The sequence below is a fragment of the Xyrauchen texanus genome, chromosome 22, assembly GCF_025860055.1.
Source record: "Xyrauchen texanus isolate HMW12.3.18 chromosome 22, RBS_HiC_50CHRs, whole genome shotgun sequence".
NCBI lineage: Eukaryota > Metazoa > Chordata > Actinopteri > Cypriniformes > Catostomidae > Xyrauchen > Xyrauchen texanus.
Genome location: NC_068297.1, coordinates 10,072,764 through 10,092,005, shown reverse-complemented (window position 1 = coordinate 10,092,005; position 19,242 = coordinate 10,072,764). Strand labels below are relative to the sequence as shown.

Below are 19,242 nucleotides of genomic sequence, written 5' to 3'. Positions count from 1 at the left end.
GCACACTGCTCGTCGCGTCCCGTTGCCCCTACTGCAAAAAGTAAAAGAGGAATTAAAACGCATGGAGGAAAATGAGGTGATTGAGCCTGTGACTGAGCCCACTGACTGGTGTGCGCCAATGGTGCCAGTTCCAAGAAAAAATGGGAAGGTGCGCATCTGTGTTGATTTGAAGAGGTTAAACGAGGCTGTAAGGAGAGAGAGGTACGTCCTTCCTACTGCTGAGGAAATTAACGCTAAACTCAGTGGCGCAACCATGTTCACCTCATTGGATGCTGCCTCCGAGTTTTGGCAGATACCTCTACACCCAGAAAGCACCAGGTTAACCACTTTCATAACACCCTTTGGGAGATATGCGTTTAAAAGACTCCCATTCGGAATCACGAGTGCTCCGGAAATCTTCCAACGTAAAATGACCGAGACCCTCAACGGCCTGGTAGGCGTGGCTATCTTCATGGACGATGTCCTCGTGTATGGAGATACTCCAGAGCAGCACGATCAACGTCTCAGCAAGGTGCTGGAAAGGATCGAGTCAGCCGGCCTGAAGCTAAACAAAGAAAAATGTAAGTTTAGGCAGGACCAGCTTCACTTCTTGGGTCATGTCATTGACAAATCAGGTGTGAGACCTGATCCTGACAAAGTCAAGGCAATTCGCGAGCTCCCTCCACCACAGAACGTGCAAGACCTAAAGCGTATTTTGGGCATGTTCAATTACTTAGGGAAATACATTCCAAATTTGTCTACAGTGTGTCAGCCACTTTATGACCTGTTAAAATCCAAGTCAGTATGGACGTGGGACCACTATCAGCAGGAGGCATTCCAGCGGATTAAAGACATCCTGTCCACTTCTCCAGTCCTGAAGTTTTATGATGTGAACCGACCTACTGCTGTCTCAGCTGACGCCAGCAGTTATGGCATAGGCGGAGTACTGCTGCAGCTACATGAAGGGGAATGGAAACCTGTGGCATACTGCTCACGTCGCCTGTCTGATGCCGAAACCAGATATGCACAGATTGAGAAGGAGTGTTTGGCGAGCGTCTGGGCCTGTGAGAAATTTGGAAAATACCTGTGTGGCCTTGAGAGCTTCAAATTGGTCACCGACCACAAACCTCTGGTGCCACTAATGAATCAGAAAGACCTGGACAACGTGCCAATACGGTGTCAAAGACTACTCATGAGACTTATGAGATTTAAACCGAGGGCAGAATATGCACCAGGGAAGACCTTAACAGTGGCCGACACACTCTCACGGAGTCCACTACAGTGCCTGGAAATGGAGACTGACACTCACTCAGACGTAGCATGCTATATAGCAGCCGTTGTAGACGCCCTGCCTGCAACCCCACACAGGCTTGAGGCCATAAAGACAGCTACAGCAGCTGACTGTAACCTACAATTGGTGTTGCAGTACATAAAGTCAGGGTGGCCAGAGTACATAGGCCAGGTCCCAGCAGCAATCAGAGAGTATTTTCCCATGAAAGCTGAATTATCTGAATGCGATGGAATTGTCATCAGAGGCAGCCGTATGGTAATTCCAGATGTGCTGAGAACAGACATCCTGAACCGAATACACGACGGACACCAGGGTTTGACAAAGTGTAGAGAGCGAGCCCATGCATCCATATGGTGGCCCAGCATCTCATCAGCAATCCAACAAAAAGTCCAGTCCTGTCAAGTATGCCGTGAGATAAAACCCAGCCAACGGAAAGAACCTCTCATCTCTACCCCCCTTCCAGAACGGCCTTGGAAGAGACTTGCTATGGACCTGTGCGATCATAACAAACACACTTACCTTGTCGTGTCAGACTATTTTTCCCGATTCTTGGAAATACTCCACCTGCCGACAACCATTACCTCGCAGGTAATCTTGAAGTTGAAGACAGTGTTTGCAAGATTTGGCTGTCCAGATGAGGTTGTGTCTGACAATGGGCCTCAATTTTCATGCCAGGAATTTAAAGACTTTGCGAGAGATTTCGACTTTATACACATCACTTCAAGTCCGCACAACCCTCAAGGGAACGGACATGCAGAGAGAGGGTTCAGACCGCTAAAAGAATCTTGAAGCAGAAAGACCCTCTGCTAGCTCTCATGTGCTTTCGGTCAACGCCTTGCACCACCACTGGCGTGAGCCCGGCAGAGCTACTTATGGGCCGGAAGATAAAGACAACCCTTCCAACAATGGAGGCAAATCTTCAGCCCCGATGGCCTGATCTGGAAATGGTCAGGATCAAGGATGCAGGGGAAAAAGGGAAACAAGCATTCTATTTTAATCGGCGTCATGGAGCTAGGTCCTTGCCTTGTTTAAAGCCAGGTGATCCTGTCCTCATGAAGCTGGACCATCAGAAGGCCTGGAGTTCACCTGCCGTTGTCACTGGAGACAGCACCACACCACGCTCCTTTGTTGTTGAAACACCTCAGGGAGCGACTTTGAGACGCAACCGCCGTCACTTACAGCATGTTCCTCCGGCGGCTGGAGACACACACCCTCTAGCTCCAGATGGACTACAGCAAGGAGCTGCCACACAGCAGCCTGACCCTGCAGTCTTCGCTGACGCTGCATCACCAACCCCAAGTGTCAAACCGCCAGACACACAGACTGGACTGTTCCATACCCGGTCTGGTAGACTGAGTAAACCAGTTGAAAGGTTGAATCTGTGAAGGTATGGCTATTTTGTAAAAGAAAAAATATATATATAGAATTTTGAGCCATGGACTGTGGGGTGGGGGAAAAGAGGACTAAAGGGAATTGTTTATTGATTTTGTGGGCTGGAAAGTTTATGGACACTGAAGAGCCTACGGTTACCACTGCCAGTGCCTTATTGTTTAATTAAATGCAGTACCGTTCAAATGTTCAGTTATAGGAACAGTCAGGATATCTTCGGTATCTTGTGTATTCTCAGAGAAAGAAACAAAACTTAAAAGGGGAGATGTCATACAATGTGCACATGTAAATGTGGCTTTATACCTTTAAGGGCATTCTGCTACGTCCCTACAGGGGGCGTTCCCCTAAGTTAAGTGAAAACAACTGTGTAGAGTTACGTTGAGCGGTTTTCCATATATGTTACATGCAGGTTGTTTAACAATACAAAGTGTTCATAGAAATCACAGACTCGCGTGGACGTTTGAATTATTTACAGTAAGCATGTTCAACCGAACTGCGTGTTGACAATGCAGAAGGTAAGTGCTCGTGTATGCGTAAATATACTTGTGTAGAGTATATTTTGGCATTTATTGCTAATGTGTGAATTTTTTTCAATGATAAAATACAACTTTAACAACTTTAACTAAGGCATTTCTACTGTAGGTTGATTTTTCAAAGAGCGAAAACAGAAAAAACTGTTGGAAAAAACTGACAAAGCAAAGGAAAGAACAATATTGCATTCCGAGGCCTGAGTACTGCCATGAATTCTAGAGAGAACTCAAAGGACTGGACCGTGTGAAATGCAGTGAAGCGCTAGTTGTGGGATGAAATACAGCAGATGCTTTCTTTTTCAATCATGGCCTACTGGCCCTTCTTTCTACTGTCTAACTGAACACAAATATTGGTTGCTTAGCAAGCAGAGAGCCCCATGCTTCAAACCCAGGTTTCAAACAGCCACGCTTTCCGAGTGTCAGTGTCAACTTCAAAGATGAAACACAAAAAGCTGATGCCCTAGAGCCCTCTGTCACTAATGTGAACCAGACGTAGCCTCGAGTTTCCTCCTGCAATCACTTACGCAATACTTTCTTTGTGATCCTTTCTGTTGCGTATACTTTGAAAAGGTTCAGAGCACTTGATGATAGGTTGTGTTCTGGTTTTTAAGGGTATAATCACATTAAAAATGACATTTCAACACTATGGTATGGCCTATAGGTAAACATTTTGAGCGAATGGTCACCTGAACAGGCAAGAAACAGTCTGGCGAAATAACTTGCATTAGACAACTATTGTTGTAATTATGTATTAGGACACACAGCATTGAGTCACGTTTCACTGTTTACTGCTGAGAAAGTCTGTGGCAGTGGTGACAGAAATTACATGTTTATATATCAGTTCTTGAGTACGACCTTAAAGAATAAATCATAATGTCAAGACTTAAAGAGGAGGCTGGGGCCCGCATTGCTGCTTCAAACCAAGGGAGGAAATCAGCTCGGCATACGTGCCCTGGCTTTTGCCAGGAGACCTAACACGAGTGCAGATATTTCTTATAATGGGGCTGAAGAAATACAAAAACCAAAAAAAAACTCAGGGTTTCTGATTACACAGTGTCCAATATTTCAAATATATGAAAACCGGTTCTTATTCGGAGCTGCTTCCTTAAAAAAATTAAAAATACAAAAAAACTTTCTGTTCTGTAAACAGTTCTTGAATGTGCATTTTGTTCTGCCAGTGCAGATGGATCACAGTACTAAATACTCTGACAGTGTTCCCTGATGCAATTTACTGTGGCATTGCTGCCCCTCTACAAAACATACACCATGACCAGTGTAGTCTGATTTCCGAAAGAATGACTCTAATGAGCTGGTTCTTTTGAATCTACAGTACCAAAGGAATCTTAAGATCCAGTTCTTTTTAGTGAATCAAAAACACTTAAATCAGAGCAGTTACTAAATCAATCTCACTGACCTGTAAGTTATGACTTATGTCATGTCCAGCTCAAAATTAACCATGAACTGTTACCGTGTTATGTAATGTTGTGTTAAAGGGAACGTTCACCCAAAAATTTAAAATTTCTCATAATTTACTCACCCTCGTGTCATACGAACACAAGATTTGTAGAATAACATCTCAGGTTTATTGTAGGTCCTCACAATAAAAGTGAATGGTTGCCAGAAATTTTAATCTTCAAAATTCACATAAAGGCATAATAAAAGTAATCCATATGACTCCAGTGGATATATCAATATCTTCTGAAGCGATATGATAGGTGTGCATCAGAAACAGATACATTTTTAAGTTGATCTTTGATCAGCCCTGACCAGTAGATGGCGATATGCATGAAGAATGTGATATGCCAAAAAACGAAGAAGAATGTAAAAGCGAAAGTGGAGATTAACATTAAACAAGTACTTAATTGTTGATCTTTTTCTCACCCACAATGTCATCATATTGCTTCAGAGGATAAGGATTTAACCACTGGAGTCTATTGGATTACTTTTACGCTGATGAATACGATTGTTTGGAGATTGAAAGTTCTGGCCACAATTCACTTGCATTGTATGGACCTACAGAGCTGAGATATTCTTTTAAAAATCTTCTTTTGTGTTCTGCAGAACACATCTGAGATGACATGAGAGTGAGTAAATGATGAGAGAATTTTCATTTTTGGGTGACCTATCCCTTTAAGGATCATGAGACATAAATCAGGATGGTTGTTCATATGACATTGTGTAGTTTAAAATAACCCTACACGTTAGTTTTAAAACAAGTTTTGCTGAGGGCAGTAAATTAAATATTATTGCATTTCTTATTATCAAATATTTATTTCTTAAAAGTAAGAATAGTTAATAGAACCAAAAAGGAATGGCAACAGGGATGAAACATATGTTTTTAAACTCTTTTTTGCAAGCAACTTCCCATGCTTACCATAATTGTCCATGGAGTCCCAGCCCTTCCATCGTCTGTTCCAGTCTGCACCCACCCCACTCAAAAGGGAATCTTCACCCTCATAGCTGAGGTCCTCGCCGTGCTCCTCCAGACTACCCTGCCCTGGATCTTCTTCACTAGAGTCATGATATTCCCAGAAGAGAGGCCAGAAGAGCTTTTTATGGTCCAGCCATTCTTCAGAGCTCAAAGACCAGTCATTCCTGCTCTCCTTTACAAGGTCCATCTCAATTTCCATCTGAGGGTTGTCCACAACCTCAATAGTGACCTAGCAGAAAGACAGGCATAAGTTAAATCTTCAAAGAGTACTGGCAAATAAGAAACTGTGGTTCTACTTTAACCACTGGGAAAAAACAAACAAAACATTGTATTGGCTGTTCAAATATAACATGCTCTTGTGTTAAAAAAAACAAAAAAAAAAAGTGTCTCAAGGCATGTTTTTAAAAGTTGAAATTCTTTTAACCTGACATGGCTTCTACAAAATGCTGCGCTCATGACATAAAATGCTGAAAAAGCACTGATATGTGGTGCAACAGTCAAATATGTATTTTTAGCACATATTGACCTACAAAACAATTCTGAAACGGACACAAAAACACACTCTTGTGAATAAGAGTGTCCAAGCTGATTTTTGGAGCATGGTAACCTGGTTTGTTGCAGGTCCAAGGTAGTCTACCAGCTTTAACTAGCATTACATAGATGGTCTACAAAGTCCAAACCAGGTCTACCAGCTGGCAGCATAGCTGATCAACCATCTAGATCAGCTTGGATCAGCTAATGAAGTTGGTTTTCGCTGGATTCCCAGCAGTGTTTGCATGTTGTCCATTCTCAATTGTTTTCAAGAAATTATGTTTCTGGGTGACAGGTTTGTTTTGTGCATGCTTGGGCTCATAGTCCCTGAGTCAGACAAACCAGGAAATTGATAGCAAGTGTTCCAGCAGGCTAAGACAAAGGACTTGTTGTTTATTTCCCCTACAGCGTAACAATCCGATGGCTGCAGCAGCTGTTTATAAAGACATGGAGCAGTTTAGAGCGGGTGATTACACTACTGTAACTGTGTTGTTTACAACAGTCAGCCTCAACCTCCTCTTCTGAACTAATCATGACTGTTTTCTACTCTAATACTTCAAAAGAACATAAGACGTACATTTTATGGCAAAACATTAGTGGTTTAGATCATTGAAGGTCAGTCATTGGAGGAAAAATTTATTAAGAGATTGAGGTGTGTTTCATTTTAAGTTTATTGGGATATTTGAGAGAGCTTTACTGTGTTCTTTTGGTAAGTCCTTGAATTGGATGGAGATTTTTTCTTATTGCCATTATAAAGGTTTTTTCATGTCTCAAAAAGAAAAGAAACCTTGAGAGAAAACTACAAATCCTACATTCTCGTGCTCAAAACGAAAGTGTGTGGTACTTTGGACGTTCTGAAACATTATCTGCTATAAGACAGTATAATATACATTCATATTGGCTGCTGCCATATTCCAAGACTATGGAAGATGGACCATTCCCACTTGGAAAACTTTGTAATTGTTCCTATTATAAAGTAAATTTGCTTACCAGGTTTCTCCTGTGTACCTTTCCCTGAACAGTATTAAAAATATAAAAATTCCTTCATTACCAGTGTTGCAAAAACATTTAAAGAATTGGATCTGCTCTTGGAGAGAGCAATAAAGGTGACTGTTAAATAAAATGGTGGCCTTTTACCTTTTTTGTTGTGTAGCCAAATATACAGTTGTTTGAGTAACGTTCCTGAAATGAACAACACCAGTGCAAAATGTCTCGCTTAGGGTAATTTAAGAGGCCTCTCTGGTTTGGAAGCAGCTGTGACATGACCAGTAATCATGGAGAAACCCAAAGTCCCTACTGAAATGACAGCAGCACACTTTGCAATAGTGAAACAATGAATGCATAGGTTAATTACATTCACCACAAACTGTTGCCAAGTAAAATCAATCCAGTACGCCAACTCATTGTACAATGATTTAGTGTGCTCTAAGGAGAAAAATGACAAGGTCTTGGGAATGGTGAGATCTGGAATAACACACTACCCCCTTAATATTAACAGTGCTCTTTAGAAGATGAGAAATAATGCCAAGATATATATACCCTCAAGACACAAAATGAGTGATTCTCTCAATTTTCTTGATTTTCTTGTGGTCTAGAGTATGTAAACAATGAGGTTTTTCATTTTAAAAAAAGTTTACATGAGAAGAAACCTCATTCTGATGTAGTCAGTTGCAGGCAGGGCCATTTCAGACCATTCAGTCACCCTAGGCAAGATCCCCTTTGGGGGGATGGGGATTGTTTGGGGTGTGTGGCAGCACACTCCTCTTTGCTCAAGTTCTCAGTAGGATTTAAGTCAGGTGAGGAAGGGGGCCAAGTCATTATTTGGGCATCTTTGAGGCGCTTACTGGCTAGCCAAGCAGTGGAGTACTTGAATTCATGTGATGGAACATTGTCCTGCATAAATGTCATGGCCTTCTTAAATGTTGAGGACTTCTTCCTGTACCCCTGCTTGAAGAAAGTACTTTCCAGAAACTGGCAGTAGGTTTTGGAGTTGAGTTTCAGTCCATCTTCAACTCGAAAGGTCCAACTACCTCATCTTTAATGATGGTAGCCCACACCAGTACCCCTCCTCCACCTTGCTGGTGCCTGACTCAAAGTGGTGCCCTGTGTCCATTAGTGATCCAGTCAAGGGCCCATCCATCTGGTCCATCAAGAGTCACTCTCATTTCATCTGTCCATAAAACCTTTGAAAAATCTGTCTTCAGGTATTTCTTTGCCCAATCTTGACACTTCAACTTATGAATCTTATTCAGTGATGGTCGTGTTTCAGCCTTCTTGACCATGGCCATGTCTCTGAGCACTTGACACCTTGTACTTCTGGACACTCCAGGTAGGTTGCAGTTCTGGAATATGGTGGCAGTGGATGATAATGGGTTCCTGGTAGTTCACGTTTAATTCTTCTCAAGTCTTTTGCAGTTAATTTGCACCTTTTCTTCTCCATGCATTTTTTGCGCCCCAGTTGACTATTAGCAACAAACCGTTTGATTGTCCAGTGGTCACGCATCAATAGTTTAGCTATTTCAAGAGAGTTGCATCCGTCTGAAAAGCATTTTACGATTTTTTTACTTTTAAGTGCCAGTTAAATCTCTTTTTTGGCCCATTTTACCTGAGATAATGAAGCTGCCTAATAATTATGCACACCTTGATATAAGGTGTTAGTCACTTTCTCCACACCCTCCCTCATTACACAAATATATATTACCTGAAAATGATTAAATCCAACAAGCATTCAAGTTTATATGGTTTGGTGTTGGAAAATGGAAATAATGATAAGATCAGAATACTCACTTGCCTAATAATTGTGCACACAGTGAAGAGAATATATTAATATATATGACATGTCTCGATGAATTTTTTTGGGTGCTACATACTGAAAGAAAAATGCAAAAACTACATAAAAATATATGAATGTACTTTTTCATCTACCTCCATAAATTCAAAATTTACAATTCAAAGTTCAAAATTCTAATTTCAATTTTCAAAACTCTAATTCAAATTTTAATTCAGTAACCTGGGTTCACAGCAACACTATTTTTGTCACATGACAAAAAGGTGTGATTAGGCCTACTCTTACTTGAATGTTTGGGTTCTGGGAGCCCATGTCCGCATTGGCAAGATCAGGGAAGTTATTCAAGTCCAAAATGAAGGGTTCCTCTTCCTCCTGTGGAGCAAGTTTAGGATGAACTCCCTCTGAGCGAATCTGTGACCATCTCCTTTTATGACGGTGCTGCGAAGATGGAGCGCTCCTCAGCTGGGTTTGCCTCTGAATGTCCACAAGCATCTGTCTGACATCTTTGGAGCCACCATGACCTCTGACCTGTGAAGAGCACACAGTATGCTTTGAAAGGGCCCTACAATTTCAGCAGAAAATCTGCTGATCTAGCAAACGTTATTTACATAAAAGCACAAGGTGTCATTCTGTGCAAAGCCCCAAGAAACGAACGAAGACAAATACTTCTAAGAAATCGTGAATATAAAGATGGTTAGAGGGTCTGTCTTAGCTGAACACCATAATAAATCTATACAGCTGAGACCTCATGGCTAATATGAAAAAATATATCTGGCCTTCAAATAAACCCATCTGAATTGACATGTCTAACATATGACAGCATATCAGGTGGATTTTGGAACAGGATTTGTTGAAATCATGGCTATAATTTGAGAGCCTTTTTTAGCTTTAATACTCTAGGAAAAGCCTGTTTCCCAGAACTTTGAAAGACTTCATCAGTCTCTATTAGAAGGATGGTTCATCCAAAAATGAAAATTCTGTCATCATATACTCAATTTCATGTTCCAAACCTGTGTTTCTTTTTTCTTCCATGGAACTCAAACGGAGATACTGCAGGCAGAATGACAATCTCAGTCACCGTTTACTCTCATTAAATGCAAAAAGAGGCAATAAAAAGTGAATTATGACTGAGGCTTAATTTATGGCTGTTCCACAGAAGATATAAAGTCATACAGGTTCGGAACACCTCTGGGGCGAGTAAATGAACTATGGGTGAACTATTCCTAAGCTTGCATATACAAAAAGGAATTCTTCAAGTTCTTTGATTTCCATGCTAAATATCTGTCAATCGATGCTTCAGTGGGTTACCACTAACAGCATAACAAAACAGAGAGCACAGAAACATCAACAAGGAAGAGGAATTACATGCTTGGTATTGCCATCTCATTCTTTCTCGCTCTGTCTGAGACAGTTGTGGCTTGCTCTCTTGACAGCCGTTTAACATTACGGGTAATGCTGCGTTCGACGGATTAAGAGGAACTGTGAATTTATATTTTATATTTACATTTACATTTATGCATTTGGCAGACGCTTTTATCCAAAGCGACTTACAGTGCACTTATTACAGGGACAATCCCCCCGGAGCAACCTGGAGTTAAGTGCCTTGCTCAAGGACACAATGGTGGTGGCTGTGGGGGTCAAACCAGCGACCTTCTGATTACCAGCTCAGCGCTTTAGCCCACTACGCCACCACCACGCCACTGAATTCCTGGAGGAAGACTCAGGAGTCGGGACAATGGATGCAGGTAAATGATTGCACGTTAAGCAATATGTATCTCTTTCATCTGGTTTACTTTAATATGGAGATGTAAAGTCTGTGGCAGGACAAAAAAAAACAAATAAACTTTTCCCATTGTCCTGAATCCATGACAGTACTCCAATGCACATTGCTGCTTGTTACTAATCATGACCACTGAATGTCTCAAGGCTTGATCAGTTAAACAGATGACGGAATTCCACTCAGATTTTCAGAAATGTTTAGATTTTTTAAAAGATACAAAAGTAATTTAATTAATTTACTTTTGCAACTCTACATTGTTGTTATAATTATGTAATTAGTCCTAAGATTAATTATTATTACAGTCAACATGAAACTGGTAACACTTTACAAAAAGGTCCCATTTGTTAACATTAGTTAATGCATTAGGTATCATGGACAAACAATTGACATTATATTTTTTAAAGCATTTAGTAATCTTTGTTAATGTTAGTTAATAAAAATTCAGCTGTATATTGTTAGTTCATTATTAGTTAATAGTGCATTAACTAATGTTAACAAACACAACTTTTGATGTAAACAATTTATTAGCATACGTATGTTTAATACGTATTAATAAATGCTGTAAAAGTATTGTTCATTGTTAGTTCCTTTTAACAAATGTTGTTAACTAATGTTAACAAATAAACTTTATTGTAAAGTGTTACCATGAAACCTTATGATCTAATTGTGAATTATTAATCAGTTTACATTATTTCAAAGAAAGAAAACATAATGTTTCTCCTTGTAATCTTTCAACAAAATGTATTAACTTGCTGCAACTTGAAAACAACTTTGCTTTTCAGCTGACGTCGTCAAGTGTTTAAAAATATGAATCATGTCCCCACACCGTAATAAGGAATATTCTTACCATCGGAGTAATTTATGCTTGAAGTCAAGTCAAGTCAAGTCAAGTGGTAGTATCACCAGTATTCAGCAGGGGACAGTAAGCAAAACTCCAGCTGCATAGGCAACGCACAACTAAACAGACAACAAACCACACTCAGGCTTGCTTGACACTAGCAACAGCACAAGATGAAGGTGCATTCTTGCATTCAAACACAGATGGACAGAGTGCAACTCTGAATGCAGGGATCTTGAGATGTGTTTTTATACGTTTCTGTATGTTTAACTTGACACAGCGACCTAAAAGCACTGTGTTTATGACATGATACAACTAAAGTAAAGACACTCCCAAAAGCATCTGCTTGATGCATGAGAACATAGATGCATCTTTAGAATAGTCCTTAAAATTAATCTATATCAGATAGATAGACAAATTTAGTTGCAAAATGGATTGATGTGGACTGTAGGCCATTGATAGGCTGATGTTCAATAATATGCTAAATAAACAATATTTTGTATTTTAAAGCCACTTTTTGAATTGTCTTATCAATGATTTACCCATCTGCAACAATAATGTGATGCATCTTTTTGTGTAATATTTATATTCATTTAAATATTATTTTTGATTTTTATTGAATAATAGTTTTTTTGGGACCTTTCTTATTTTTATATGTGTTTAATTGCAAATTAGAGATTGACAGTCCTAAAAACTCTTTCTGGTTACCAGTAGAAGAGGAAATTTATTTCATTGGTAAAACAAAGTTACAACATTTTGATTAAAGATTGTGTAAACAATTATTATTATTTTTTTTTAATAATGATAATTCATGCACAATTAGACCAGGGAAATTTATAAAGAAATTACATAGGGTCAATTTTCATGCTGTCTTTAACTGCAGGGAATCTACAACATGCAATAACTCCAGATAAAGCTCTTCAAAGAGAGCTCTTGAGGAGGCCCTGTCTATGAGACACCAGAGACTTCAAAGAACAACCGCATAAACACATAAATCAGAAACCAAAAAAACATTAAACTCCCTGTCATGGCCACATCAAACTGCATTCCCTCCTATCAATTTTAAAGAGGACTTCTATAGATCACTATGCTGCTACTTATCTTTATCTCTAGAGTTAAGTAACCCTTCTCAAAGTTTCAAAATATCACCATGGTGCTATCAACTATTTCAACATATGGTGCTGCTCTTCCTCATTTGCATCTGGAGGCCTGACTTGATTGGTCCCCATGTTCCCGGCTGACACTGCAGAGGAGAGAGGGGGAACTGGTGGGTACTGATCAAAGCCTGTCTCTGCTGATCATTCGTGGCCTGCCTTGTCTCACTTCACTGCTTGTGTCTCTTCCACACGCAAAACAGATGTCCTCTGCTCCAGACAATAAACTTCACCATGGCGCTCCATTGAAGTTCATCATCACAGGAGGGAGGGGGGATATTAGAGGAGATGAGAGCAAGCTCTTTTAATGATTTTAACAGAACACTTAGAGGGCTCTAAGTGAATTCAAGTGATGAAAGGAGACTTTGGTACAATTTTTTTTTTTTAAACGAAGAAATAAGTCAATTGATCATTATGTTGAAGGGGTAGTTAAATAAAAGTTAAATACTGTCATCATTTCCCAGTAAATGATCCCAGTAGTTGCGATTCTCTGGTTGGTGGTGGTGTAGTGAGATAAAGCACATAACTGTAAATCAGAAGGTCGTTGGTTCAAACCCCACGACCACCAAAATTGTGTCCTTGAGCAAGACACTTAACTCCATGTTGCTCCGGGGGGATTTTCCCTGTAATATGTGCTCTGTAAGTCGCTTTGGATAAAAGCGTCTGCCAAATGCATAAATGTAAATGTGGATTTCCCCCCTCAGGATCATGTATAATGGCATTCTAAACCAGGGATTCTACTATTAAGCAAGATTTTATTTAAATGAAGTAGTTGAATTTGCACAAACTGACGGATTTAACAGAAGTATTTGCCATCGATTTACAACCTCAGAGCTCACATTAGGCCTGTCTTTAAAGGTTTATAAGTTATTGTTAATAATCCATTTGGAAATTATTGCACTTCTAGAACTGATGCGCTCTATTGCTTAGTTGATATAACCTGACTCTATGATACATTCAGTGGATTCAATTGTGTGTCAAGTCTTCCATACGTTTCATGTAAAGCAGGGATGGGTGACTTTGAAGGTGGCGAGGGACACATTTTTTTCTCCTTTCTACCAAGGGGCCGGATTACAAATATGCCCTCACAAATTAGATTTCAATCCTAAATTCTAAAAAAAAATAAGTAACATTTGCAACACACAAATGTAATTTATTGGGAATGACAACGAGTCTGTGAGGGATAGACATAACATCTCTTTAATGGCACGAATGGTATGAAGCTGTATAAAGCTCCTCTACTCATGGACTGGAGTTCTTTGTATACTGAATGTTCTTGAACAGATATTTTGTAAAAAGATTTGTCCGAGGAACGATCCAAAAACTCTTTAAACAGCAGTACAGCCCTCATTGTCATTACATAATTAAAAATTTCTACCTATGACAATGACTTCTTCATTTTACGCAAGCAGGAGTGAAATAGAATAAGATGTCTATGGTGATTCTTGCGTTGTTATGGATATTGACAAAAGTTGTGATGCCGAAATATTTTACCCTTACATCTGTGAGGAGAGCAGCTCTGGCAGCACTGGTGTACGTATCTCTCATACTGTACGTCTCTTTGATAAGTTGATTAGTAGTGTTATAATGGTGAATCAAATTGAAATATTTAATAACAGATTTTGTATCCAGGCAAACAAAAAGTATGGGTTTACCCTGCGTATATTTACGTTAGTGTGCACTAGCTCGCTGACTGAGGTAAAACTTTGCTCAATTTACCTTACAAATGATGAACAAGTGTAAGATGTTGCATGCTAGAATCCTACAGTGATCAGCAGGTCTGCTAAGAATAAGCGACGTCTTCTGGTGGATAGTTGTAATAACATTATAGCTTGAATGTAATCTATACATAATCCCTATTTCAATGAACTAAAATCAATCCTCAGTCTTATTCGACAGGCCATATTCAACAACACTGCGGGACGTATACGGCCGCCAGTTGCCCATCCCTGATATAAAGGGTTCACTGTGTACTTGCTACCTTGGTAGAACGTTCTAAATCAGTAACTTTTGAGGTTCTATTTAGGCTAGTGTGCTTCCTTTGAAGTCAGCTGCCTCTGTGGGCAGTAAACAGCACTGAAATTCACTAATGTTTGGAACAGAGCTAGTGTCAGCTAAATTCATCTCTAGGAAGAGCACAGTTGGAGTACAGTTGGGAACTACTATCCATTTTTTACAGTCGTGTGAAAACCAATGATTTGTTACCATCCACAGTCTTTTCAGGCTGCCTGTAGTGAATGCAATGAGGGATTTCAAGTGTCTCCTCACTTTGTGCGCCATCCAGAGATCTTTCATACCTTCCCCCTCAATCATTCTATAATCAAACCTCTGAGAAAAGGTCTCGCCAAAATAAGCTCCTCACTCAACATTGCAGTTTGTATAAGTCTCTTTTTTGAGATTGGTGAAACCGCTTTTCCCACCAGCTGGGATGGAAAGGATGGCTTTGATTTCACATGAGTCCTACACGTTAATGCAAGAAAAGAGACTTTAAATAATACTTTACTGTGGCGCAAAGAAGCACACAACAACTGACTTGAACAGAAGCCCCTGGGGTCAGAATTCCTAAATCTTTGCGAAGGGGAGGATGGAAGAGAGGCCAACAGAAACAGAGGAGGTAAGACAAGCAAGGCCACTTGTGAGAAAAGTGACATTGCAGAGATGGACTCCTGTCCAGACCATGGCAGAGACAATAACTGTCCCCATGCCTCTATGTTTTTGTTTATCTCAATTTTTTTTTTATAGGAATTATTAAATTCTGATCTACAGCGGCAACTGGAGATGCAATTTGTACATGTATGTTTCCACCAGACTATTGTAGTGCAAATAATCACTCCATTCTCCGTTCTTTTAACCAACTGAACATCTAACCCTCTAACCAGTTCAACGTCTCTGCCTCATCTCGAAAAATGTAAATATGCCTGCCTTAATTTCACCAGTAGTTGACCCCTAAGAAATTAGTGGTGGATTTTGTCAGCATGGTCTCAGCAATGGTGGGCAGAGTTAGTGTTAATAGCCTCTGCCAACAGGATGGGCTATTTGCAAATAGTGTAAATAAATGAAATACATATACTGTATATTGTGGTTACACTTGGGGTTACACTTATAATCAGGGATTTACCAGCGTTATGGCATGCACAAGATTACAAGGTTTTACCAGTGTAAAGCCATGAAGTTGGATTTAAAAAGGTTAGGAAGCGATTTTATCACTCTAAAATTATGTTAACACATATAATGTTTACACCTCATGCCTGTATCTTTGAAACAGTGTGTATTTTAACTTTTATGGACTGGCCCTATTCACTTCCATTGCAAGTTCCTTACTGTAACCAATATTTTTTTTTTTATAAATGAGGGATGAGTCAAAATATTGTTTTGTGCTAAACAACATTATGCCACTTGCATTGAATCCGGAACATTACTTTAACCAGCAAACCTCCTATAGTCAACATCAGAAGCTTCATTAGAAACAACATACTGGCTGACCAGCAGTATTTGCAGGTGTACCACAAGACAATATTGGTCCACCACCTAGAACAGCACCTAACTAGCATAAGCCAGCTTAGACCACCATGGAAATTAATGCAGGTCTTCTCATCATAGGATCCCCAGTAAATTAGTGCCAAGGTGGCACCACAACAAGGGAAGGTCATCAGGGCACCACCAAAGCTGATGAGGCAACACAGCCTAGATCTGTCTGGGAGTCCCACAGCACATGAAACATTTAGAGTCTGATTTCCCCAACACCCTCATGAAGCATTACCTCTGACCGCCTAGAAAGAGAGCAAATGGGACGCATTAGCAATGGAAAACTGAGCAGCTTTCTCATTATTCAGTAAAATTGATGGATTTTATTATTCCCTTACAAAAAATAAAGAAACGTTTTTCATCAAGCCAAGGATTTATGCTGTTAATACACCTCAGTGTGTTGAAAGTTAAGGATAGAGCATCAAGATGGATAGAACCCATACAGAGCCACACTTGCCTTTCTCAGATTGAGACACTGAATGGTGTCAAAAAGTGTTCATTAACTTTATTTAAGCCTCAAATGTCATATACCATTTGGAGATATACCATTTGTACTTAGCAACATGCAGGCAAGTTATTAAATTGTTTTCTCCATTCAAGCTCCTATGTGTGTGTTCTGGTGGTTTTTGGGAAATATTATCTTGTGTTTCGTCATTAAATCGAGAATATTGCTTTCACAGCATGTACCAGGGAATTTGCTATATTTTTTCAAACATAAATTATGGTTTATAGTTTCAACTTAACCTCAATTAGAGTACTGGACATTTTAGAGCTTTCCACACTGGAGTCAACCAGCACAATACTAAGACACAGCAACATGAACTTCTGAGTGGTATCAAGAATTTAGCATAATTTGTGGAATTGGTGTCTGCTTGCATCAGAGAGAGAAAAAAGCCTGTGATTATTGGATTTATCAATTACAGTATAGCAGCAAGACACTGAACTCCTTCCAGACCCTATATGTTTTCCCCAAGCATGGAGTCTTGGATTATAGCCGACTGTTTTGATTAGTAAGTGTCAGTTTTTGTGTAAAGCAAAGACTTCCTGTTGCGCATGAGAAACAATGGCTCTCCAATGTAGACGTGAACTCCAGTGGCTACTTTAATAAAAACATCTTGCCTGGTTGGCTTAAAAGGTGGAAGAAAATGTGATGTTTTTACACACAGCACAAAGACAGTCTTGTATCACCCAAGTATTATCATGCACCAATCAACTTTCTGTCAAATCTTCATTCCTTGAGTGAGCTGTGTTAAAAAAAGAAGCTAAAATCGTGGTTACAGTAAGGCACTTAAGAAAAAAGTGAATGGGGCCAGTCCATATATGGTAAAATACACACTTAAAAAGTATAGCCACAAGAAACATTATACTAAATGTGCTAACATGATTTTAGTATAATAAAATCAGGTTCTTGCTGGGCATTACATTGTCATGACAATGAAGTTGTTATATTAGATATAACTTTACAAAAATAAGTTTATGTTAACGTGTATAATGTTTATGTCTTGTGGCTTTTTGTTGTAGTGTGTATTTTAATGTTTTGGGCTGGCTCCATTCACTTCCATTGTAAGTACCTTACTGTAACAGCAATTTTGCGTTTGTTTAAATAAACAAGGGACGAGTCAAACGTAGCCTTTAAAAAAAAAAATGGATATCAAAATAATTTCACAAATTATGACAAAAGAGCTTTTCTTTAACACACAACATTTCTTTAAACCCCTGCTTAGCATAGTCAAGTATCTACTACAGCAGTGGCAAAAGGTATTGGCAGTGACATATATTTTGTATTTTGCAAAGTTTTCTGCTTCAGTTGTTGTGGTGTTGATTCACATTATTTCTAGGCTTATGGTGCAGAGTGATCAGATACATTTGAAATAATTGCAAAAAGCTTCATTGGCCAAAAAAATAAACTTTATCACAAAAAAACTGATTTCACTATTTTTTGGCCCTGGAACAAAATGACCAGCTAACATAATTTCACTAATCATATCAGCAGCACCTGGGAAAGTGTGAACGAGTACTAGTCAGGTGAAATCACTCTATCATTCTGATTGGATAATAAGAGCAGACTGTTTGCTTTAAAAGTAGGGAAGAAGTTCTTCCAATCATTGTGATCTTGTAAGCAATGGTTACCTCTAAAGAAAGACGCTTTGCATCAAAATAGCCTCACATGCAAGGAAATTGCTGCAAAGAATATTACACCTGAGAGGACCATTTACCAGATCATCAACAACTTCAAGGAGATAGGTTCAACTGCAGTGAAGAAGGTTTCAGGACATCTTAGAGAGTCCAGCAAGCACCTCCTGAGGAGTCAGCTACGGAATTGTGTCACCACCAGTGCAGAGCTTGCTCAATATTGGCAGCAGGTTGTGTGAGTGCATCTGCACGCACAGTGAGGCGAAGACTTTTGGACAATGGCCTGGTGTCAAGAAGGGCAGCAAAGAACCCACTTCTCTCCAAGAAAAACATCAAGGACAGACTGAAATTCTGCAGGAAGTACAAGGATTGGACAGCAGAAGACTGGTGCAAAGTTATTTTTTCTGACGAAGTCCCCTTCCAACTGTTTGGGACATCTGGAAAATCGTGTCCAGAGAAGAAATGGTGAACGCTACCTTGAGTCCTGTGTCGTGCCAACAGTGAAGCATCCTGAGACCATCCATGTGTGGGGTTGCTTTTCATCCAAGGGAGTGGGCTCTCTCACAATTCTGCCCAAAAACACTGCCATGAATAAAGAATGGTATCAAAACGTCTTGCAAGACCAACTTCTCCCAACGATCCAGGAGCAATTTGGTGATGATCCATGCATTTTCCTGCATGATGGAGCACCATATCACAAGAGTGATAATGAAGTGGCTCGGAGATCATTACATTGAAATTTTGGATCCGTGGACAGGCAACTCCCCAGATCTTAATCCCATTGAGAACCTGTGGTCAATCTTGTGGTGAGTGGACAAGCAGAAGCCCACAGATTGTGATCAACTCTGAGCACTAACAAGGCAAGAATGGATC

At 39.7% G+C, this 19,242-nt stretch overlaps 1 protein-coding gene across 1 annotated transcript in view; it reads right to left on the bottom strand.

Annotated features, from left to right (window-relative positions):
• Positions 1-19,242, bottom strand: part of LOC127662821 (isthmin-2-like) — a 32,796-nt gene that overhangs the window by 11,910 nt on the left and 1,644 nt on the right. The window contains exons 2-3 of the mRNA XM_052154180.1: positions 9,225-9,467; positions 5,564-5,849 (exon numbers count right to left, since the gene is read on the bottom strand). Coding sequence (XP_052010140.1) covers positions 5,564-5,849; positions 9,225-9,467 — 529 coding nt within the window. The remainder of the gene's footprint in view (positions 1-5,563; positions 5,850-9,224; positions 9,468-19,242) is intronic.